At 33.8% G+C, this 25,312-nt stretch overlaps 3 protein-coding genes across 4 annotated transcripts; 1 reads left to right on the forward strand and 2 right to left on the reverse strand.

Moving 5' to 3' along the window:
* Positions 1-89: 89 nt before the first annotated feature.
* Positions 90-4,944, reverse strand: LOC105223314 (uncharacterized). The gene is made up of 7 exons (XM_011201005.4): positions 4,769-4,944; positions 4,525-4,697; positions 3,701-4,444; positions 2,973-3,206; positions 980-2,914; positions 447-924; positions 90-384 (listed from the first exon to the last, which is right to left on the reverse strand). Exons 1-7 carry the CDS (start codon positions 4,806-4,808, stop codon positions 197-199), a joined length of 3,792 nt encoding a protein of 1,263 aa, XP_011199307.2. The 5' UTR covers positions 4,809-4,944; the 3' UTR covers positions 90-196.
* Positions 4,945-5,795: 851 nt separating this feature from the next.
* Positions 5,796-11,135, reverse strand: LOC105223311 (uncharacterized). The gene is made up of 7 exons (XM_019989279.3): positions 10,972-11,135; positions 10,713-10,885; positions 9,718-10,455; positions 8,927-9,160; positions 8,419-8,860; positions 6,839-8,194; positions 5,796-6,768 (listed from the first exon to the last, which is right to left on the reverse strand). Exons 1-7 carry the CDS (start codon positions 11,009-11,011, stop codon positions 5,963-5,965), a joined length of 3,789 nt encoding a protein of 1,262 aa, XP_019844838.2. The 5' UTR covers positions 11,012-11,135; the 3' UTR covers positions 5,796-5,962.
* A 5,542-nt stretch (positions 11,136-16,677) lies between these two features.
* LOC105223312 (glycogen [starch] synthase) lies at positions 16,678-24,212 on the forward strand. Of its 2 annotated transcripts, XM_011200998.4 has the most exons (9): positions 16,678-16,837; positions 16,892-17,122; positions 20,951-21,377; positions 21,449-21,522; positions 21,799-22,271; positions 22,334-22,736; positions 22,813-23,277; positions 23,347-23,482; positions 23,547-24,212. In XM_011200998.4, exons 3-9 carry the CDS (start codon positions 20,951-20,953, stop codon positions 23,636-23,638), a joined length of 2,070 nt encoding a protein of 689 aa, XP_011199300.1. In that variant the 5' UTR covers positions 16,678-16,837; positions 16,892-17,122; the 3' UTR covers positions 23,639-24,212. The 2 variants fall into 2 exon arrangements, with proteins under 2 accessions (XP_011199300.1, XP_029404983.1); XM_029549123.2 differs by having other exon boundaries at positions 16,687-17,122.
* The last annotated feature ends 1,100 nt before the right edge of the window (positions 24,213-25,312 follow it).

The following is a 25,312-nucleotide window of genomic DNA, read 5'->3' on the forward strand; positions in this document are numbered from 1 at the left end:
AAATTTTACCGTCTTTTCGTGCTGTGGTTCTGGCGTAATGCGCGGACATACAAAAAACGCATTTCATTTTTATATACATATGTATGTATAAGAAGATTATAAATGTACATATGTACATACATATGTATTTGTACGCTGTATAATTCTCTAAGTAAGTTTCTAAATTAATCAATTCAGTACATTTTAATTAGTACAATTAAGTATAATTCAGATGCAGCATGCTATAATCGGTGCCTGAATGTAGCAAAACTCGCTCCGGCGTCATAGGCGCAGTTAAGGGAATCCACTTTTTCGCTAAACCAGCATCAGAACGTGAAGATTGTAAGGCTTCCTGCAAAGCAAAGCCTACAGCTATTCCCAAACAAATTGCTGGTTCGCCAGTTGCTGAAATTAGAAATATTATTCAAAAAACCATATATGATTAGGTACATATTAACAAATAATACCTTTAGACCGCATAAATCCAGCTACATTTGGACTGCCGCTTAACATCTCAATGCGAAAATCTATCGGTATGTCTTTAGCTCCGGGCGGTTTATAATTCCATGTTCGGTTCGTCTTCAGTTCCCCAGTATTTTCATCGACAACTATTTCTTCAGACGTCCAATAGCCGAGACCCATCATAAATGCTCCTTCAATTTGTCCAATATCTACATTTGGATTCAGACTCTCGCCTGCATCTTCCAAGATATCCACGCGAGGAAGATGATAATTTCCGGTAAGTATGTCGACTTCCACTTCAACAAGGGCTAAAGCACAAACAGTATACGGGTCCATGTCGTTGGGCTTACAATCTTCGCTTACAATTAAACTAATGTGTTGATTGTAAGCAGTTTGTATTATTTGTAACCATGAAGGGTTTTTAAGTGATTGCCGTACATTTTTCAGACGTTCGTTAATTATATTACAACATTTACGCACCGCCTAAAATATATATAAATTCAATGAAAGAAATATGCAATAATCGGAAAATATATACGTAGCAGAGTGTTTCGCTGCCAATGGATCCTCCAGTCACCATGCTATTAGCACCATTAACAGTGTTGCTCCCTTCAAATCGAATCATATCCACTGGTATGCCTAACTCAAGAGACGCTAATTGTGCTATTTTCGTGTTCATGCCTTGACCCATTTCGATACCACCATGTGAAATGATGACAGTGCCATCACGATGATAAATAGCTAAGGTGGCCGGAAATTGTCCAAAATATCCAATATGGTACTCCATGATGGCGATCCCTAGACCTTTCTTTCGCCAGCGATTATTTTCATTAAAGGTTTTAACTTTCTGCTTTCGCATTTTGTAATCAGTCGATTGTATAAAGTATACCAACATTTGTTCCATTTTATGACCTGGAATTAAGTTGGCTTTTCGTACGTCGATTGGGTCTAGTCCTGTTTCAAAAGAAATATGTTCGATAATGTTCTCAATCATGGCAATTCCCTCCACTGAACCAGGCCCTCGGCACGGTGTGTTACTGGGTGAATCGGTTAAAACCATATAGCCATCCAATTTGTAATTGTCAGTAAATTCATAGCAATTTTTAGATACTAAAACAGTGTGACCCATTGGTGATTCATTGGATTGATATCCTGCGTCCTCATAAAACTCACTACGCAAAGCAACTATTTTTCCTGTTTGCTTAACGTAAAATTCGTACCGGCAATGAAAAGCCCACCGCTTTCCTAGAACATTCATCATCGATTCTATAGATTGAACAAAACGCACCGGGCGGTTAAGCTTGAGGGCAGCTAAAGATGCAGCACAAGCAGCAAAGGAATTTCGAGTTCCTTTACCACCAAATCCGCCACCCAAACGACGTACTTTCACTTGGACTTCGTTATTTTTCATATCAAGTAATTCTGTTAATACACCTTGTAGAAGGTCCATCCACTGAGTAGTTGCATATACCTCCAATCCACCTTCGAATGGTATAGCTGCAGCGGTATGCGGTTCCAAGAAAAAATGATATTGCAGACCCAAATCCAATTTTCCTAAACCACATACATCATAACTATCTTCAATCTTTAGATTTTCTATGAGTGACTTAACCGTATGATTGATTCTATCTGAGCGACTGCTCTTGAGAACATCATGTAAAGTAGGAAAAACTTCACTTCCTTCGCCGTCATAAGTAATCTTTACCAATTCGGCAGCCATATTAGCAGTAGCATTTGACTCCGCTACTATTACCCCAATAGGCTGATTGTAAAATTTAATTGCACCGCTAACAAATAGTTCTTCGTTTTCCAAGAAAAACATGGGTTCATTGCCGCTAATTGTATTTTTTCCTGGGATATCTTTGGATGTTAAGAATGCAACGACACCTGGTAATTTAAATGCGGCAGAAGTGTCAATATTTGCTACTGTAGCCCCCACAAGTTTCGCAGTAACAAAAGCAGCCCACAGTTGGTTTACTGCTACGGGAATGTCATTTGCATAAGTTGCTTCCCCTGCTGTTTGCTTTAAACCTTCGAATTTCTCAATGGGTTGGTGCACAGGATGATCTTCTGGTATACTCTCATACACTTGTTTGCCCGAGGATAGTGGACGCTTGAGGATTTCTGCACCGCTTAGTAATCTCTGTGGAATTAAGCTTTCTGGAGTATTTTTCAATATGGTTTTATAAAGAAGACCACAGGCAAGTTTCTGTCTATATTCAGCCGAACCATTAGATGGGTCTGGATCAGCAATGAAAGTACTATTGGCTATTGAGAAAACCTTTGCTATAACTTGTGAATCGTATAGCTGCTTTCCTTTCATAAATTCTTCGATTGCCGTCGCATGAATAAAGCCAGGACTTATACCTCCGAAACAAATACGAGCATTTTGTATTTTAAGGCTTGGTCTTTCAACATTTATTAGAAATGCAGCGTTGACGTAGGCATGTGCATTTTGTGCTCTTATCATAATCTATCACATATGAGATTATAAAAAAATGTAATATTATAGCGTAATGGGAAATATTTACCTTGTAAGAATCAAAAATATATTGCTCACGTATGTAAGGTCGGAGAATAATTGCTCTAATAATTTTACCGCTCATGTCAGTTTTCAGGAACTCTGTCATTGTTACTGTTTTTTCTTTTACTAGACTTTCTTGAAGTACCACTTGAGCGTTTAGTGCTTCAAAAACGATGTACACATCGGAGGGAAAATCATTATGATTGTGCTTCATGATAAGATTACCTGCCAAAGTACCCATCTGAAAAATAAGTTACATATGTAGCTACAATTGAATATTAAAGCAAAAAAGAAGTTTGAATAGCAGCTTCATCTTTAGAGGTTCAATGTGAACAATTGGGAGATTACTTAAGACAATAATCTATGTCGGATTTCGATAAGATAATTTATCAAAGTTCTCATACAAGAATTTGATTTTCATCGAACAGTTTGTGTGACGGCTATATCTTATAGTGATCAGATATCGTCGGTTCCGACAAATGCGTAGCTTTTAAAGGATAAAAGGGCGTATGCAAAATTTCAGATAAATATCTCAAAAACTGAGGGAATAGTTCGCGTATATATCGACGGACGAACAGACAGATGGACGTAACTAAATCGACAAAGCCCGTAAGGCTGATCATTTATATACATACATACATACTTTATAGTTGCACTTCCTGCAAACTTAATCTGTCATATTCACGGTAATAATTAGAGTCCTACATAGATTTATTGTTAAAATTATGTACTTACATTTCGGACTGGTAGATTTGCAATCAAATCGAAATGATTCCAAAGTTGTTGACAGTATTCAAATCCTTTCATTTTAGCTGCCTCTTCAAATATTGCCATTGTATCTGTTAAACTTAAGTTAGCGCCTAAAGTTAGGGCCTTTGGAGTAATACTGTGTTGTCTCAGTTCAGACACACAATTAACATCTATAAACGTTTTAATAAACGGATCGCGCCGAAAAACACCAGTAGCAGTGTTACCAGCAACCAAAAAATATTTCTTAATTTTTAATTGTTCGATAGTTGAGAATAATTCACCAATTGACTTGGGCCAAGACCAATCACTACCGTCCTTATAATTTATACGCGGTCGTTTTGAGAGGATAGTACAAGAGCTTTTGCATAAATTTGAAGTTTTAGTACATATTATATTATTGATATCTTCAATATCCTGACACTCTTTAGGAACTTCGATTGTACTATCGACAGCAAAAGACTTCATGGTGTCTAATATAGGTCGGTAGCCAGTACAGCGACAAATGTTGCCGCCGAAAGAATTCTCCACCTCTTCCATGGTAACATTGCCACCTTTAGATTTCAGTAAACCATACATACTCATTACGAATCCAGGCGAACAAAATCCACATTGAGTGCCATTCATTTTGGCCAAACGTTTCTGAATTGCATGATAGCCAACACTCTTATTACCAATACCTTCCGTGGTTGTTATATCCCAATCTACGCACGTATTCAGCAATGTCAAACACTTTTAATATAATAAGGTATATTTTTATTCGCTAAATATTTGATAAGATTAACGGTTAAATTAAAACAAATTCAACTTACAGAGTTGACGGTCCATGTTCGTACATTTCCAGTAATTGGATGTTTTCCCGTAACAACGCAAACACATACACCGCAACCACCCTCTTGGCACATAAATTTTGTACCTGAAAGTCCCACATACTCACGAATAAAAGTATTTAATGTTATATCTGCTGGTAGACTGGACAATGTAACTGCGGAAATTTGTTATTAAATGCATCGATAATTCAAATTTTACACAATTCTATGCTATAAATGTACTCACCGTTGTAAATTTTACCATTAATTGAAAAGCCTGTTGACATTTTGCTAATTTTTTTATGTCTACATATGTATGTATGTATGTAAATACTAGTGAATGGTATTCCTCACTTGTTCTAAAAGACACGTCCGTTATGCTTGACTGTTCGTCAGCCACTGTCTATTTATTAACCATTTTAAAATATAAATACTTTTGTTGAGAGTGAGTTATATAAAAGAGTAAGTATATATTTAAGTGTAAACAACACTTAACTAGCCTGCCGGAAAATTATTATACATATGTATGTATGTATATTCCTAATTAATTAAAACTATATTAAAAATTCATTGCACATTTTTAAAAAGTTATTATTTTTTTTAATTGCAAACCCAAATATTAAAACATAAAACATGACAAATTCACATGTTATTTATTCAATTATAAAATAAATTCAAATTAAATTTAAGTTAAGTTTAAGTTAAATTTGTTATCCCAAATTCATATATCAGAAGTCGAACGAATTTTCTGCTGGGGCTATTTTGTATAAATTATGACGCTAACAACTACACATTATCGACAATTGCTTGTTGATATGTATATATGTACATTTTTATAACTGATCGCTCAATTGAATTAATTCCCACACATTATACAAGTATGTATGTACATACATATATACTCTGAGAAGAAAAACTACCAAGTACTTGGGTTATTATTATTTTATTGCAAGTCAAATTCTAAACGAGACAAGTTTATACTCGTATACTGCGTGCTATCTTCTTTCAAGACCTTTCAAAAATGGCGATAATACGAGTATAATAGAGCAATGCGCAACTCTCCTCCGAAATAAACACTAGCTTGTCTTGACTTGTTGTTATTTGGTATCACAAGTACTTATGTACAACGTAACAGTTTTATTTATGTACATATGTATGTATGTGTGTACCAAATTAAAAATAATTTGTATTCGCTGATAAGGGAAAATGATAAGAGTGCATTATTTTCACAAATAAAATGATAATAATAAAAAATCAATTCAATTGCAATATACATACATATGTATATGTATATAATGTATTTAAACAAAACGTAACAGCAATAAAATGATACATATGGTATATGTATTTATGTAATAATACCTTTCAAATACCCAGTCACCAAAAAGTTTTAAATATTGAACAATGTACGAATTTTTTTATAACTAATTTCACCGAGCGGTTATGCTAGAGAGAATTTGGTCACATTTGTTCCAGCATTCAGTGCGATGGTCTCAGGTGTTGTTGGAGCACCTAAACGAACCCATTCACGCTTTAGTCCAGCATCTTTACGAGCAGATTGTAAAGCATGCTGAACAGCAAAGATCGCACTGACTGCTAGGCAACACGGTGGTTCACCTGTTGCTTTGGAACGCATGAATCCTGCTGAATTTGGATTTTTCTGCAGTAATTCTATGCGAAAATCTATCGGAATATCTTTTGCACCCGGTGGTTTGTAATTCCACGTGCGATTTGTTAGAAGTTCTCCTGTTGTCCGATCATATATTAACTGCTCCGTAAGCCAGTAGCCGAGCAACATAACAAACGATCCTTCCACTTGACCAATATCAATGTATGGACTTAGACTTTCACCAGCGTCTTCCAATATATCAACACGTTTTATTTGATTATTTCCCGTCAATATATCTACTTCAATTTCGGTTAGAGCCAAACCATATACGCTGTAATTCTGCATGTCTCCTTCTTTATAATGATCACTAGCTATCATATTGATTGCTTTCCCCCACGCTTGTTGCACAACATCCAACCAGCTAGCTTCCTTTCCAAGCGAGTTTTTAATTGGTTTAAGACGTTCATTAAGAGTTTCGCAAGCTTTTCGAGTAGCAAAGCAAAGGCTTTCACTGCCCACAGCACCTCCAGTAACCATAGAATTAGCACCATTGATAGTGTCACTAGATTCAATCTTAATGTAAGTTAATGGTACACCCAGTGTTTGTGCTGCCACTTGAGCAACTTTCGTGTTAATGCCTTAAGACAAAAATAACAGGTAATTTTTTATCAGTTTAATTAAGTATACATTATAACCTTATTTACTAACCTTGACCCATTTCGATTCCTCCGTGAGATATAACTACAGTACCATCTACGTGATAGATGGAAACTGTTGCTGAATATTGACCAAAATAAAAAATTGGATATTCCATTATAGCTATGCCTAAGCCTCGTTTAATCCACCGATTATTTTCGTTAAAGCTGTCAATTTGCTTTCGTCGATTACGATAATCTGTTGTATTTATAAATCGCGGTAGTAGCTGCTCCAATTTGTTACCAGATTTTAAGTTAGCTAATCGTGCATCTACAGGATCTATATTTGCTTCAAATGCAATATGTTCCAATATATTTTCAATCATTGCTATTCCTTCTACGGAACCTGGTGCACGGCACCATGTTGAACTGGGTGCATCCGTTATGACAGCTTCGGCCACAATTTTAGTGCTCAAGTCAGTAAGTTCATAGCAATTTTTTGCGCAAACAACAGAATGTCCGTCAATAGGATTTTCATTGAGTGTACATCCTGCATCCTGATAGAATGTATTTTTAAGTCCTAGAATTTTTCCATTGGCTTTTATGTGAAATTCATAATCGCTCCGACAACCCCAACGTTTTCCATTAGACATCATCATTGATTCGATGGTCTGCACGAAGCGAGATGGTCGATTTAGTTTGTATGCTACTAATGATGCAGCGCAGGCAACTTGATTTCCACGTGAAATTTTACTGCCAAAACCACCACCGAGGCGGCGAACTTTCAACTGTACATTGTTTACCTGAAGTTTCAACATTTTTGCTATTACACTTTGAGTATGATCCATCCACTGTGTTGCTGTCCATACGTGTAGTCCTTCTTCAAAAGGAACAACTATAGTAGTTTGCGGCTCCATTGTAAAGTGATATTGCCCACCTATTTCAAAAACACCTTTTGAATTAATATCTGGTTCCTGTGAAAGTTCTATTTCATCGAGTTTCGTAGTTTTTATCATATGAATTCGTTTCCTTTCATCTGCTTCAAGCACTTCTGCGGTGGTGGTTAAAATATTATGTTCTCGTACATTATTTGAATATGTCACTTTTACTTTTGTGGCAATGCGGTTCGCAATATCACTTGTTTGTGCAACCACTACACCTAAGGGTTGGCCGTAATATTTAACAATGCCACTGCAAAAAATCTCTTCAGATTGATATCCGAATATTGGATCACATGATGAATTCATACCAGGAATATCTTTTGCGGTATAAAAGGCTATCACACCTGGAGTTTGTAAAACTTCAGAAGCATCAATATTTTCGATGTTTGCGCCAACTTTTGTTGCAGTAGCAAAAGCACAAAAAACCGCGTTGGAAGAAGTTAGTACATCATTCATATAAGTTGCTTCTCCGGAACATTGAATCATGGCTTAATATAAACAATATAATTAATTAGAAATATCTATATTTTATAAATTATAAAGTTAAAATAAAAAATTATAATTTCGGTTATTTTTATTTTTTTAACCAACCGTGGTAGCCTAGCTTACTTAGAGAATTAGGTGAATATATGTAGTAATATCTATAGGTATTCATTTTTTACCAACCTTATGGTGTTTTTTTCTTAAGAATATTAGTTATTATGTGGCTCACCTTCAAGTTTTTGCACAGCTTCAGTAACTGGGTAATATTTTTCTATAGTTTCAAAAGATTGAGTTCCGGATGAAAGGGGTCGTAGAAGTAACTTGCCACCACTTTTATATTCATCCTTCACTTTGTCTTTAGGTGCGATTTTTAAAAGGCTTTTGTAAAGTAGACCAGCAGCAAGACTTTTTCGGTATTCAGGTGAAGCGTCCGGAAGAACAGCATTAGGTTGCAGTTGGATAATCAAATTTTGAAATATATTCGAAATAGTGTCCTTTTCAAATAAGTTCTGACCAACTAATGCAGATTCTATTTCTTTAGCATGTACAAAATCGGGTGCTATACCGCCAAAGCATATACGAGCATCTACAATCTTGCCTTCTGGCATATTCATATGTAATAAAAATGCAGCGTTTACATAGGCGTGCGAATTTTGAGCTCTGGGCATTATCTAAAATTTATTTGATATGTGTAGAACTAATTGTTATTCTAAGGTGCTATATCTTTCTTTGCTTACTTTGTAGGAATCGAACACAAATTTGTCGTTTGGATAAGCTCTTAATTCGAATGCTATAATAATAATTTGGTCATTCGTCAAAGCTAGATATTCCTTTAGTGATATGGTCTTCCATGTAGACGCATCTTCTGCAACAATAATCTGAACATCAAGTGCTTCGAATGTTATGAATACATCTGAAGGAAATTCAGGATAGTATTTTTTTAAGTTGATATTGCCTGCCAATGTTCCAGACTGGGAAATACATACATAATAAAGTTTTTATTTCGTATCTAAATTATTATGTTTAATTTTAATGTATACAGTAAATTATTTATTTTTGAACGAGAAGTACATTAAGAGCATCTATAATATTAGGTTGTCAAAAAAGTCTTGCGGTATTTTCGCTAGTTGTCGCTGAAAGCGCGTAGTTCTAGTTTTATTATTTACATAGTACTTATGTATCATAAATTCTACAACTGCAAATGTTTTTATTAAAATCATGAGGTCATTGAATGTTGGCTACTCGCAATCTCACTAATTACGGTAATCATTGTTCCACTTCGTTTCACATTTAGATATATGTACATATGTATGTATTTATTAAAATATCTAGATAGTAATAAAATAGTACATTTATATGCAATTTGTTAGTAAAAGGATGTTTGGAAAGAAGAAATAAGTTATTTTGACATGTATGTGTACCAACAAAACTCAATTAATATGTATAATATTATATAATTTTCTACTCAAGCAAAGAACCAAACCAAGGGAAATAGTTCTTCAAAAAAAAAAACTTTCTCAATACTTACGTTACGAACTGGCACGTTTGCGATAAGATCAAAATGTTCCCTCAATTGCTGACAGTATTCGAAGCCAGGATTCAATGCACATTGGTCAAAAATTTCCATTGCTTCCGTCAAGCTTATATTTGCACCAAGTGTCACCTTTTCATTAGTTATAGAGTGCTGCCTTAACTCCGGCACCGCATGAATATCAAAAAAATGTCTTATATCTGAAGACCTCCTGTAGACGCCATGTGCTGTATTTCCTGCGACAAGCATGAATTTTTCTTTCTGTATTTTGGACAGTGATTCAAAGAGTTCAGAAAATGTTCGCGGCCAATACCATTGTGTACCGTCTGGGTAGGTCAAGTAACTTAATGGCGTTTGGCAAGTGCCTTTAAGCTGCGCACCGACTTTAGGACAGTCGGAACGCTCGAAATCTTCAATATCTATACATTCTTTGGGAATCTGTATAGTACTATCCACAGCAAATGATTTCATAGCGTCCAATATAGGACGGTATCCAGTACATCGACAAATATTGCCACCAAAAGAATTTTCAACCTCCGTCATTTTAACATTTCCTCCTTTCGATTCAAGAAGACCGTACATGTTCATAACAAAACCAGGAGAGCAAAAACCACATTGAGTGCCATTCATCTTGGCTAGTCGTTTCTGTATTGGATGATAGCCCATTTTTTTGTTGCCTATACCCTCAGCTGTTATAATCTCCCAATCCATGCATGTATTTAGTAAAGTTAAACACTTTAAGAGATAAAGGAAACTTATTTTTTGGTAATAAAATTTGATCTATGATCCTTTGGGCATTGGCAACGGCGAATATCGTTCGCCGACGCATTACCCGCCAGGTGAAGCAGAGGAAGTGGAAGACTTCCACACCGTTAGAAAGGTAGGTGGAGAAGGACCTGGCTACACTTGGAATCTCCAATTGGCGTAAGCGATGTCTACGCCAATATAGAATAAGAATAATAATAAAATTCTATGCCCAAAAATTTACTTACCGAGTTAACAGCCCATGTACGGGTTTCTCCGCTGACGGTTCGTTTACCTTTAATGACACATACACAAACGCCACATCCTCCTTCCAAGCACATGTATTTTGTAGCCGTTAACTGCACATATTCCCGTATAAAAGTATTAAGAGTGATGTCTGGTGGAAAATTTATTAGATTTACTGAAATAACGAAATATGTAAGAGTAAGATTAGTTAAGATAAAATCGCCAACTCCAAAAATACAAAGCTGTAGGCTTTACAATTACCGTTGTATTTACAACCGTTGACATTGAAAGTGGTTGTCATCCTTTTTAGCTTAAAATTTTCAAAATTTCTATGAATATCCACTTTTATTTACCTCTCAATAATTTAACAATTATTACGAGGTCTGAACTGCTTGCTGTTCGACGCACAACTAGTTTTTCGATAAACCGTGCATGTTTAGTGGAAATACATTGTATTTAATACTTACATACATTGTACATACATATGTATGTATGTGTATGTATTTGAAGCGTTTTTAAATGATGGTGATGAAAGCGAAGAATAAATGTTTTTCTCAATTTTCGGCCAAGTTTTCCTTGCTATTTAAAGTGTGGCTTTTTATGTTATTTTAGAAATATAATTTTCTATATTTTGGCGTTTCCAAACAACTGATAGATGTGACATTTTCTGTCGAAAAAACATAAAATATTTGTGTTTTTTGCCATGGTTGTGTTTTAACCCAAGAACCGTTGAATAGTAGTCGGGTATTAAATGCACTCGACCATTTCGGGCGCAAAAAGTTGTTTTGAGTGGTTGGAAATATATTTGAACAGATCAATTTTAGTGAAGTGAATACTAAACAAACTACTATAAAATTGAATATAAAATGCTGCAACAATGTTGTGAGAATAGTATATATGTATGTATGTACATATGTATGTAGGTGAATAGAAAAGTATGTGTGGCATGTTTACTAACGAAACGAAAATTAATTATCAAAATTAAAATAATTTGTATAAATTGCATAAATTCAGTAGTTATATTTATTATAATAATTTTTTCCTATTAGTGTACTTATTACGAAATAATTTGTATCGAAGAACGAGTTTATTAATCGGTGTCTTACATATGTACATATGTATTCATATATACATACATCCATACATATGTATGTACATATCGTCACCTGAAATGCAAAATAACGTATCATCAAAAAATTTGAAATTGAGTGGCTTATTGATTACGATTCACTACATCAAATTACATACATAATATTACATATGTCTAACATTTTCAGGATTTGCGATTAGATATAAATCAATTATAACCAATACATATTAAATTATTTTTTTCACTCATGTTCTATTTTATTTCGTGTTTCATTCATGCCATTGTAAATTTCCGAAAATGTTGTTACGTTATTTTGCATTTCAGGTGACGATATAAGCGGTTGGAGTTACTTAAAAACTAATAATTAAGAATAACATATTAATTAAGATATGTTTCTTTTATGCAGAGATGATTAAAGCATTTGCAAGCGAAATTAAGATACGTTACCAAGAATAAAATGCGAGATTTCTTGAGCCACTGTACCCTCAAATAGCTATGTACATACATACATTTGATTTCCTTTTTGCATGGTCAACTGGGACAGTAAATTACTCGTGCTAACAAACCGTGTAAAAACACTTTCATATAAAATTCACTATTAGGGACAATTTAAAAAATTATCCGAGCAAAAAAAAAAAGCGTGTAAAAAAACTCATTTTACGAGTAAATCTATCTATTCGTACTGCGAGAATTTACATGGTATTATACGAGTATGTACACTCATATGTAATTATATGTGAGTAGATATAGTAATACATACTTATTACTTAAAAGGTACAAACAAAAACAAGTAAGGAAGAGCTAAGTTCGGGTGCAACTGAACATTTTATACTCTAGCAAGAATCAAAGCTAGGGATATGTAAGTATTTGTATGCAAGTAGCAAGATATTGCTACAAAGTAGAACAGTTTTGTTCCCCTAACTGTTATCACCTAAAACTAATCGAGCTAGATATGTATATGTAGCGTTATACATACATATATGCATACATACATATGTATATTTACATACTTATATATAAATGATAAGGGGCCATCCATAAATTACGTCACACCTTGAAGGGGGGGGGAGGATATCATTCAGAAGTGACACTGTGTGACAAGGGGCAGGGGGGGTCAAAAGCTTTGTGACATCACATTTCAAAATTTGTGATGTACAAACGTGAAAAAATATTAAACAATTAAAAACACAATATTTGTTTTTTAATACTTAAGTTGTAACGAAGCTTTTTACTGCCCCTGCTTCTTACAAGTATATATAACTTGCTGAGGTATACTCGCCGTGTCCAGGGTTCGTTACAATAAATTTGTAAACATTGGGGCTCTTCTGCGAATCGTACTTTATTTTATTTTATACAATATTATAATTTTAATCCAAGTTACAAAATTGTCCCCCGTGTTATAGTTTCAGCTTTACAACATTTTAAATATTTTCATTTAGATGCAATTTATATAGCAACAAACGCCCCAGGAAGGAGTGCAATTAACAGAGTTGAACGACGTATGGCACCTCTCAGACGCGAACTTACTGGTGCACTTTTAAATTATGATGATTTCGGGTCACATCTTGATTCAAGTAATCGAACTACGTCTCAGATCTAGAAAAACGAAACTTCGAAAGTGCGGGCAATGTGTTGGTTGACATTTGAAGCAAGTTAGTCATTGATAATTTTCCAGTCGTTGCTGAATTTGTTGCACCAACTGTTACTGGACTGGATATTGAAAAAACTATGATGTTGAAAAATAATGCTACTTGGTATGCTAATCATGTACGTGAGTCACAATATTTTTTACAAATAGTTAAATGTGAAACTATTGCATGTTGCGGTGTAAGACGTTCTAGTCTTTGGAAATTATTAAAAAAAAGGATTTTTACCACCACCTGTGTTAATTAAGCAGACATCAGAAGGTTATGGAGTCACAGAGAGTGATGACAACAACGCTAAGTTTGCTCCATTATTACTACAGATATTATTAAATCTCCAAACATCATCCCATCTGAAACAAGTTCCATGATAGTTATTGCCCTAGTGTCGAGTCATACTTATTTAAAAGATCGTGTAGCATATGTGGCCTATATTTTTCTTCATATTAAGCCACCAATCAACACAAACAATCACATAAAAAACAAGAGCTGTTACCTATCGCGAAAATGCGTCCTCAAAGTATTGCGGCTAGACGTGCCCGAGAGATTCTCTGTTTAATGAATGATGACGATGCTTTATGGATGGAAGAAGACGATGTTGGTACGAAAGATGTTCCTGACATCCAAATTCAGAACGAAAATGAAGTGCCTGATTTACCAGTAATAAATGATATAAAGGAGTGGGTCAAAAGTCCATGGACACAAGATGATTTAGTTTTGATTTTTTTCAAAATTTTGTTCAAAATGTGACAACTTGTGACAAGGAGGGGGGGAGGGGTTAAAAAGTCCTTAAATTCGTGTGACGTAATTTATGGATGGCCCCTAAGGTTGACGAGATGAGCTAAACTCCGCCAGTCTATCTGTCCGTCTGACTGTCTGTGCAAGCTGTAAATTGCGCAAAAATTGAGATATCGTAATGAAACATGGTACATGTGTTCCTTGACAAAAAACGGAGAAAAACCTCTTGGATGCGCGCATTGGGACCACTCTCCCACCCACAAAACGCCACTAATCGAAAACCTATAATATGCCATAAGTAAGCACTAAATATTGGGCGTTTCAACTAAGACTATTGTTTTAATTATGTAGTATATCGATTGATTTGTATTGAGAAAAACTGAAACACACGATTTCATATAAATTTTAAAATTCTAAAAATATAATCTACAAGTATTGAAAAACAAGAAAAAACGTTAACTTCGGTTGCATCGAAGCTAAAATACACTTTACAGGTGCATTTCTTTTAGTAACGTGTTCAGTTTGTATGGAAGCTATATGCTATAACAATTTTTTAGGAGATTGTATTGTACCTTAAGCAGTAATCGATATCAAATTTCGTGAAAATACTACGTCAAATGCGAAAGTTTTCCATACAAGCCCTTGATTCCGATCGTTCGGTTTGTATGGCAGCTATCTGCTATAATGAGCCGATCTGAACAATTTCTTTCTATATTACATTATTTCTATAAACAATAACTCATACCAAATTTCGTGAAGATATATCGTCAAATGTGAAAGTTTTCCATACAAGAACTTGATTCCGATCGTTCAGTTTGTAAGGCAGCTATATGTTATAGTGGTCCGATATCGGTAGTTCCGACAAATGAGCAGCTTCTTGAAGAGAAAATGACGTTTGCAAAATTTCAAACCGATATCTTAAAAACTCTAGTCCCTCAGTTATACATATATACAGACGGATGGACAGACGGGCATGGCTAAATCGACTCAGCTCAACATACTGATCATTTATGTATATACTTTATAGGGTCTCCGATGCTTCCTTCTGGGTGTTACAAATTTCGTGACAAACTTAATATATCCGTACTGTGCCTCCTGACCGCGCCTTGCTTGCAATCGTTCAACTCGCTGTTTTCTGTTCATATTTGTTGGTTCGTATAAATGTTATAAAAGTAACTGAATGATGTCTTTTAAGCTTCTAATTAATAAAAAAAAAAATAAACTTTCATGAATTTCAGGATTCGAACGTATGTACTTATGTAAGCGTTTGAGATCACATTGAATTTAACTCCCGCGTGCTTACGACCTGTGCTAAATTGAAAACAAAATTTTCACTGCCTTCGGTATTGTTTTATTGATAATGGTCTATTAGATGTTATTCACGCAACGCACATAGAAATGTTGATAAATTTGTTTTTTAAATGGTTTTTATCAAAATGATTATTTTTTGATTCAAAAGAATATTTGTTAATATAAATTTTCTAATTTTTAAATTGTAGACGCAAATCTCAAAGGTACGCGCATAAATAATTGATGTGAAACCATTCTTTGTGTATATTTATAGCTTTGTTTCATGTTAAGTGCTGAACACAAAGAGCCCGACGCGACATGGCAGCACGACAGTGAACTGTAAATGGCGTCGTGAATCCTTCTATATGAATATTTGTAAGAAGGCAGCGACATAACAGTGGTCGACATGTACACAAGACAACACAGCTGTCCATTTTGCATGTACATAATTTCGTTGTGGTCGTACTAATACCTTTCACTTCAATGAAATTTTAATATTTTGTTCAAAGTGGAATTTTTTATGCAAAAAATAAGTAAATAGGTAAATTTATTTGTTTTAAATTATCAATTTTTATTACAAATGATGAAACAGAGCTATTTTATGCTTTTATTTGTAAAATAACATCAGGTTTGTTAGAGCTTTGAATAATTTTACATTTTACATATTAGTGGCATCACACCTCTCTACTGTCAACTCTACTATCGTCCTACTGTCGTTGGCAAATAAAAGAATATTTTGAAGCTAGCGAGAGCGACAACTGACGGCCTGCAGTCGTGTAGTCATGCAGCTGTTTAAATAACTGTGTTCCTAAGAACGTGTGTATTTTAATATTTGACAGATGTCGTTAGCAGTCTGTCGCGCTCTATGTGTTCAGCACATTACGCTCATCCCGAAGTATATTTCTTTTCGAATTTGCGTTTTTCGAAATTCCCTAAAGCAGTGTTCACATAAGTCTTTTTTGTCACCCAAACGTATGCCAAGGAATGACGAGGAAGACGGAGGGAAGGGACGATTAGATTAAATGTTTACGCAATTGTAAGTTCAAAGCAATTTAGCAGTGCATTGCTTTGATTGGATGTAACTGAAATTGAAATAAATAATTATAGCAACAATTATAATAAATTAAAAATTACAGTTGACTGTGGCAACGCTGTTTATATGCAGCCTTCGCTTCGATATAGAGGTATCGTAATTATCTACAGCTCTTTGCAGATAATTTTAATAAGAAATACAGCAACAAATATTCAGGGTACCCCAGCAAATTGAGTTCGCTTAGTTTGTTCTTGCAGACAATTTGGCGTTTTTTGATAAAAAAATAGTTGGGATTGTAAATCGTGATTTAAATTAATATACTAAAGGAAAAAGGTTTTACATTAGTCCCTCAATAATACCCATACTAATGAGAAATCTTTCTTGAAGGGTGCAATTGTAAACCATTCTTAAGTTAAGCAAGTTTGACAGCACGTCCAGGCCGGCGAATTTTGAAGTGAAGCAAGCTCTTGTTATTGACCTTTATTTGACATTTATAAATAAGAGCGGTAGCAGAACATTTTGCAGAAAAGCTAGTTTGTCAGCCGTTTTCGACCAACCATAAATTCATAGAGGTGCATACGGAAAGTTGGACGCAGTCGACTTCCAACTATCTACAAGGTAAGATATTATTTTGGAAATATATTAACCATAATATTAGGAAGTGATATAAAAGAAGAGAATTGTGTACATATGTATATTTCTAATTAGAATAGCTCACATAATATATATATGTATAAATGTTATAATGTACGGTGTCTTGTGGTTTATAAATTTGTACACTAAATACATATGTATGCATTTTCTTTTGTACGTGTGATATATTTTATGGCTGTGAAATATTATTTTGTAACAAATGTTATTTTTGTTCCATATTCCGAGTAAAATGTCAGATATTTTAATGAAAATAAGTATGGAGCTTTACTACCGAAAGTGCATAAGGAAAAATACATATCGTCCAATCTAATTAAAGATTGTATTCATTTAGTACACCTGCTATGTTAAATTTATTAAGGTCATTTTAAGCCAACTAAAAATTTTCAAGCTTTTTTTTTTACTATATTTTGACCTAATAAACAAAATCTTGTAATCGAATCTAACAATATAGTCGAAACGAAACAAAGGATTTAATATTCAGTGCAGGAACCAACCATCTTCATTTCTTTCTGACATTTTCGAAAAAAATAGTTGTATTATTATTTTCGTTTCATACATTGTTTGATGGGCATTATTATTAATATTTTTTTTAATAGAAATATCTCCAAATTCTCCGTGTGTATCATCATTTATATATATACATATATGTATATTATTACCATATCTTGGCGCGATTACGATTTTTTTGGAACCAACCATCATCATTTCCTTCACATTTTCGAAAAAAAGGTTTTAATATTATTTTTGTTTCATACATTGTTTGATGGGTATTATTATTATTATTATATTTTTAAATACAAATATCTCCAAAAGTAGTTTTTATGTTTCTCCATATGTATCATCGTTTATAAACAGATTTGTATATTATTACCATATCTTGGCGCGATTACGATTATTTTGGCGCCACAATATGAGGATAATGGGGGGGGATAGAAGAGGTACTCAGAATAAAAAACATTATACACATATACCCACCTCAGGCTTAAAAATTTTGAAATGTTTGCATTTAAAGGTCAACAGTTGTATGTATATAAGAAACTCACACTCACCGTTTGTATGTTTACATTCATGACAAATAAAAATGTTGCCACATATTGTGTAGTGGACTAATAATATATAATATAAAGCGAAAATAGATCAAAAGGAATTTTGATTCATTCGTATATATTATATATCATATATTATTTAATAAATAGAGATAAGATATATATTATTTTGCGTAGAATTCTTTCCTGCACTGAAGGCCCTTGGCCGCGCTGCAAAAAAATAACAATAAAGATAATAAACAAACTTGTTTGATTATTTTTTCACACTGGTATTTGTCATAAATGTAAACACACAAATCTTTTGAAAATTGTTTTGAAAGTATATTTATTTTCTTAAAAAGCACACAATAAATGTAAATTTTAGATTTACATATTGTGTGCGATTTGAGTTAAACATAGTAAAATACCGTGTATTACTTTTAAACTTTAAATACAAATATCTCGATAAGTCAGAGGCGGGGATAAACAGTTTTTAATACTGAGGTCTTCCTCTCTCCATCTTTACCATCAAATCGCGATGTTAGAAGAATTGTAATTTTGACATTTAAATGATCAGCCATACCAAAATCATTGAATTAAAACATTTAAGAGGAAAACTTTAGTATACCGTATACCCAGGATTTCGGGAATAAAATGGGTATAGTCGGATAGAGGAGGTTCTCCAGATCAAGAATATATATAGTTAAAGTGGCAGGAAACCAATCGTTTTAGTTACGTATTTTTCGATTTAAAATTAATTTTACACTTATATTTTTCAATATAGTGCAAAAGTAGTTTTACATCAATATTAAGCTTATTGTTTTCGACATCTTTTGTAAATGAACTAAAAGAAATAACAAAAAATAAATTATACCCAAAAAAAGAATTTTTGCAGGATTTTTTATTACCCGCCAATGGGGTGTGTCAAGTTTTTTTCGCGTAAAATTCCTTTTTGATTTGGCGACCTTCATCCGCACTTCAAAAAAATAATACTGGTCGGTCCAACACCGGGGCGTTTTAATTTTTAACGTGAAAAAATCCTTTTGTAAATTTTTTTAAAATTAATGTAATATTAGTCATCGAAAAAATACGTAATTCAAATAGTGATAATATTCAACTTTAAACGCAAATATCTCGAAAACTATTGGTTTTCTGCGGATAAAGCTATATATATTCTTGATCTGGAGAAACTGTTCTATCCGACTATATTAATTTTATTCCCGAAATCCTGGGACGGTATTCTAAAGCCGCAATGTTTTGTCCGGCTGTGGGAGCTGTCCACATATAGAGGAGTGTCAAAAACATGTGTTTATAACGTTTTCATAAATTTAGAAGCTTCAACTACTAAACTTGTACATGTAAGCCCATGTCATCAATCAGTGAATGACTATATGAAAATTAAAGGGAAACTCATTCACCGCGAGCCAGACAGTTTAAAAAAGCAGGAACTATAAATTGTATAAAATTTCTTGAAAAATGAAATCTTGTCCGTTTATCAGAGATAATTTGAACGAAAACTACCAATTTAGTGTATGAAAATATGAATTAAAGCGTTGTGCTCATGAAATTTGTCCAGGTTACGGGAGCTGTCCGGTTATTAGGACTGTTCGTATTGGGGAATGTCGCTGTATATACTTATATGCGCACATGTATAAAAATTACGTGTTTCTTTTTCTCCGGGATAATCTCTAAACTATTGAACCGATTTATTAAAATGTAGCACCTATGTTCAATTTGATCAAACTTAAAAGATAATACTACAGTTTTTATCAAAACGAAAAAACTAAAAATAATTATAATATTCAGTAAAATATCAAATGAAAAATTCATTATTTTCCTGTTTGACAAATCTGTAAGAATAATTTTCAATTAAACTCATGTAGAATCCCATGAATTCTTCTTTGACTTTATTCGTAAACCACATTTGAACTGTATTTGACAGTTCTTTATAATGGTATTTTTATATGTGGTTGGGTATATTTTTAAAATGCATAAGTGAGGAAAAGTGTTTGCGCGAATCAAATTTATTGATCATTAGTTAATCCACACATGAGCTCTTCTCTTATTAAGTAAGTGAAACATGCTGTAGTGAAACGTGTTATCTATAATTTAAATTACATCGATAACATAGTGACCTGTGCACCTAGCACAGCATTACAGTGTTATTATGATTTTTAAACCGAAGGAACAACATCACTTTTATTCAACTCTTTGAATCGCTGCATTTTCCACTAATATATCTTGTATTAGTCTTTCTATTTAATGCATATACATACATACATATACCATATATATTTGAACATGCGTATCAAATCAAGGAACAATAGCTAACAAAACGATATTTAATATGATAAATTTGAAAGAAATAATCTAAGATATAAAATGTGTAAATATTGAATACTGAAATCACGAAGAAATGGCAACATTTATTAGGGGTTTAGATGCTTTCGTCAGCGCAATTGTATTTAATATCTGTATACATGTACATTTGTAAATAGGAAAAAGTATTGCATAATTTATGTTGATTACAATTCATTATTTAAAACAAACACATCTTATTGGGAGATAAGAAACTGGTATACGTCGATTGACATTATGATAGTTCGCGACGATTTTACATTTAAAGTCCAATCCATTCAGTAGCCAGTAGTATTGTAGATCGGAGCAAAATGTTGCGAAGACAACTTTCCTTTCGAATGGAGGACCAGGAAAGTTTAGAGAGTTCTCAAAATATTTATATTATTAAATCATTTTGTATTCATTACAGATGAATCGGCGATTTTCTCGAGTAGAGTCCGGTGGTGACTTAAAAGATTTCTTTGATCGCGGTGACATTGCTTCTCGAGAAAATCGATGGAATTTCGAAATAGCATGGGAAGTGGCTAACAAGGTTGGAGGCATCTACACAGTCATTCGTTCTAAAGCATATGTTTCAACAGAAGAGATGGGTGAGCAGCTGTGTCTCATGGGCCCTTATAAAGAGCATTGTGCACGCACAGAAATGGAGGAGATAGAATTTCCACGCGGTAATCCACTTCTAGATGCAGTGAATACAATGAGAACGCGCGGTTATAAAATACATACAGGACGTTGGTTAGTCGATGGTAACCCTCAACTCATACTGTTTGATATCGGCTCAGGTGCATGGAAATTGGATCAATTCAAATCAGAGTTATGGGAAAAATGCCATGTTGGTAAGATGTTCATATAGGAGTTAATATATATGTACATTTGTCGTTTTTATAACTTGTATAATAAATCTTAGGTGTACCACATTTAGATGTTGAAACAAACGATGCGATTATATTAGGCTTTATGATTGCTGAATTTCTTGAGGAGGTTTGTAAATACATAATTATTTGTTACCTTAGTATTGCTAGATTCTAACCTCACATATGTGTTTATTAAGGTTTCAAGTAGTTGAAAATACGTACTGATATCTTCCTATAGTGATATTTATCTAAACCATTTTGCTTATTTAATTAATTCAGTTATAAGCTGAACCAGATTAATTTGGTTTCCAATTGAATGTGAGATTAGGATATTATTTCTAAGGCAACGGTATAAGTATACGTATAAAGTAAATAATCAAGGATTTGATTACTATAATTTTAGTTTCGAAATCGTGCTTTAGATTATTCTAGTAACCATGAACTGCAAACCCCTAGAATAGTCGCCCATTTTCACGAATGGCAAGCAGGTGTAGGCTTGATCGCGCTACGGACACGACATGTAGAAATTGCTACAGTTTTCACAACGCATGCTACACTCTTGGGCCGTTATCTGTGTGCTGGTAATACAGATTTCTATAATAATTTAGACAAGTTTGCTGTAGATGAAGAAGCGGGAAAACGACAAATTTACCACCGATATTGTATTGAAAGAGCTGCCACTCATTTATCTCATGTGTTCACAACGGTATCTGAAATAACCGGATATGAAGCAGAACATTTACTCAAGCGAAAACCTGATATCATAACGCCAAATGGTCTCAATGTGAAAAAATTTTCCGCCATACACGAATTCCAAAACTTGCATGCAGTTGCTAAAGAAAAAATCAATGAATTCGTTCGAGGACATTTTTATGGGTAAGTTCTATTATCAATTGCTTATGTGAACACAGAAGTTTTAATAATTTCTAAATTTATAGACATATGGATTTTGATTTAGATAAGACGCTTTATTTTTTTATTGCCGGACGATATGAATTTGGAAATAAAGGTGCTGATATATTTATAGAATCGTTGGCTCGACTCAATGCAATGTTAAAACATGAAAAGCCTGATACAACTGTTGTCGCGTTCCTTATCTTTCCCACCAAAGTAAATAATTTTAATGTAGACTCCCTACGGGGACACGCAGTTATTAAACAATTGCGCGACACCATTAACAACGTACAAAATTCTATTGGGAAACGTATGTTTGATTCTTGTGTAAAAGGACATATACCAAGCTCAGATGAACTTCTTACAAAAGATGATTTGGTTAAAATTAAGCGTTGCATGTTTGCTATGCAGAGAGATTCAATGCCACCGGTTACTACACACAATATTGTAAGATACATAGATATATCGCAAAGACATCATAAATGGAATTTATTACACATACATTTTACCCTTTGTTACTTAGATTGATGACTGGAATGACCCTGTTTTGGGTTCGATTCGGCGCTGCAATTTATTCAACTCGGTGCATGATAGAGTGAAAATGGTGTTTCATCCAGAGTTTTTAACGTCTACAAATCCGCTTTTTGGTATTGATTATGAAGAATTTGTACGTGGCTGCCATTTAGGAGTATTTCCGTCGTACTATGAACCTTGGGGATACACTCCAGCGGAGTGCACAGTTATGGGGATACCAAGCATAACTACAAATTTGTCTGGCTTTGGTTGTTTTATGAATGAGCATATTTGCGACCCAAAGTCTTATGGTATATATATTGTTGACCGTCGATACATTGGTTTAGAAAACAGTGTTCAACAACTTTCCGGATTTATGATGGAGTTTGCAAGATTAAATCGACGTCAACGCATAATTCAGAGAAATCGTACGGAACGTCTCAGCGATCTTTTAGATTGGAGAACCTTAGGAATTGTAAGTAATGCGCGTATTTAAGTATGTAAACTGATTCTATAAAACATAATTATTATTATTTTTTTTAAGTATTACCGCCAAGCTAGAGTTAAGGCACTACAAGCAGTTTACCCCGATTATGTTGATGATGGATCTCTCTACAGTTCACGGAGTACATTGAACTTTTCTAGGCCCTTCAGTGAACCACCGAGCCCTACATCCTCCAGTAATTCGATTATATAATACCAAAAAAAAATATTTTATTTATTTTATTTTATTTTTTTTTAAAGGACACACAACCCCTGCTCCATCAGTGCACGGCTCTGACGATGAAGATTCCGTAGATGATGAAAAAGAATTAAAGGAATTGGGAATTAAGTAAAAACATTTTCAATTGTAGGCAATTCTACATATATGGCTAATTTATATTAACAAATTTAAAATTGTTTTAAATGCAGTTGATATTAATTGTTGTGTATAAAATAGAGATTTTAAATTATATTATAGTTTTAAGTTATTTCATTGAAATAATACTTAACAATTCGTGAAACCTCATTAGCCACAAGAGCATATGCCCATGTTTGAAGAGTAATTATGTTCAAACTGTATTTGTTGCCCTGATGTGGCTTTATAAATTCCGACAACTTGGGCAAGAAATACAAATATTATCGTTCTAAAATGCATATTTCTTTCAGTAGTTGATTTTCAAAAAGTAATATTTTTTTGCATTTTTTGAAAGTTTATTGTTTTTTTACATTTATATTTTAGTAGGACGTACAACAAACAAATGTAAATCTTAAACTGATTTAAATAACGTTATGTTAAATAGGAGCTACGAATATTGGAAAACATATGCCGCTTTTAGTAGGTCTCTTATTGAACAGTTATATTTTCTGACAACATCCTGTTTATGTCGAATACGTGATGCATAAAATTGTGTTAAAAAGAGTTTAAAACGGTGTGTTTTTATTGTGTTTCGTGTCTTTGAGCTTGAACCAACAACGACAGCACTGCAGTTTCATAATACTGAATTGAGTACTTTCGATCGCTAAAAAATCAAATATAACGCAGTGTGGATCTCTTAATTATGAAAAACTAAAAGCAAGAATACAGAAATAGCCACATGGTCATGTGCATTTACGGGCTACGTGGATGATCTGCATTGATTTGTAAAAGGAAATCTTTCTCTGAGTGGCTATTAGCAGTAGCAATAATATGACTTGAAGAAAAAGTACGAAAGCGAAATAATACGGCATCAAGTTATTTTGATATAGATGTGGATCCCAATTTGGTTTGTACGTCACAGAGTCTGTCAGTTGATTAGGTTTAAGTTTATTATATACCCAAACATGAGTGTACCTGTTTAACCGGGCGCATTGGCCTTTTGGAGAGAGCTTTGATGCGTTCGAGATGACAATCACGACAGCAGTATTGCAAACTGCTCAAATCATCACGTTCGACCGTCACATTTTAGTGAAATTTTTGCAAAAAATCGGCTACACTAAACCTTTTCTGAAAATAATATTGTTATCATTATCAGTAAATATGTATGTAATATAGTTGCACTGCTGTTCTGAGCTTCCATTCTTCAACCAGTTAAAGTTGTTAAGGCAATTTTGATCCCTTCTCTTACGACGTTGGACAATCTACCTGCGCCGATCCCCTATTATGTATAAACTACTAGATATTGCCCATTTATATGTGTTTGTATGTACTTATTACATATGTACGTACTATATATCCGTTAAGCATTTTGTGAATACCCTATTATAGGTGTTGGGGAAACTTTACCTTAAAAAACGTTGGAGAAGAATTCAAAGTCAGAAATAATAAGTGCCTTTATGAGGGAATTCATTTGGACATTGCTCAGGTATGCTTAAGAACTTATTTTAAAACATTTTTATAAAAGTATTTGTGAACAACATTCCTCATAAGGCTTGTTAGAAAAATGAAAATCGAAGCCCTGCCTCAGGATCATAACCCTTTATTCAGTAGAATTCTCTTTCGATAGAAATAAGGGCGGACAAGGTAAAATATAAAACTGCGAAGATCCGTG

The sequence above is a fragment of the Bactrocera dorsalis genome, chromosome 2, assembly GCF_023373825.1.
Source record: "Bactrocera dorsalis isolate Fly_Bdor chromosome 2, ASM2337382v1, whole genome shotgun sequence".
Taxonomy (NCBI): Eukaryota; Metazoa; Arthropoda; class Insecta; order Diptera; family Tephritidae; genus Bactrocera; species Bactrocera dorsalis.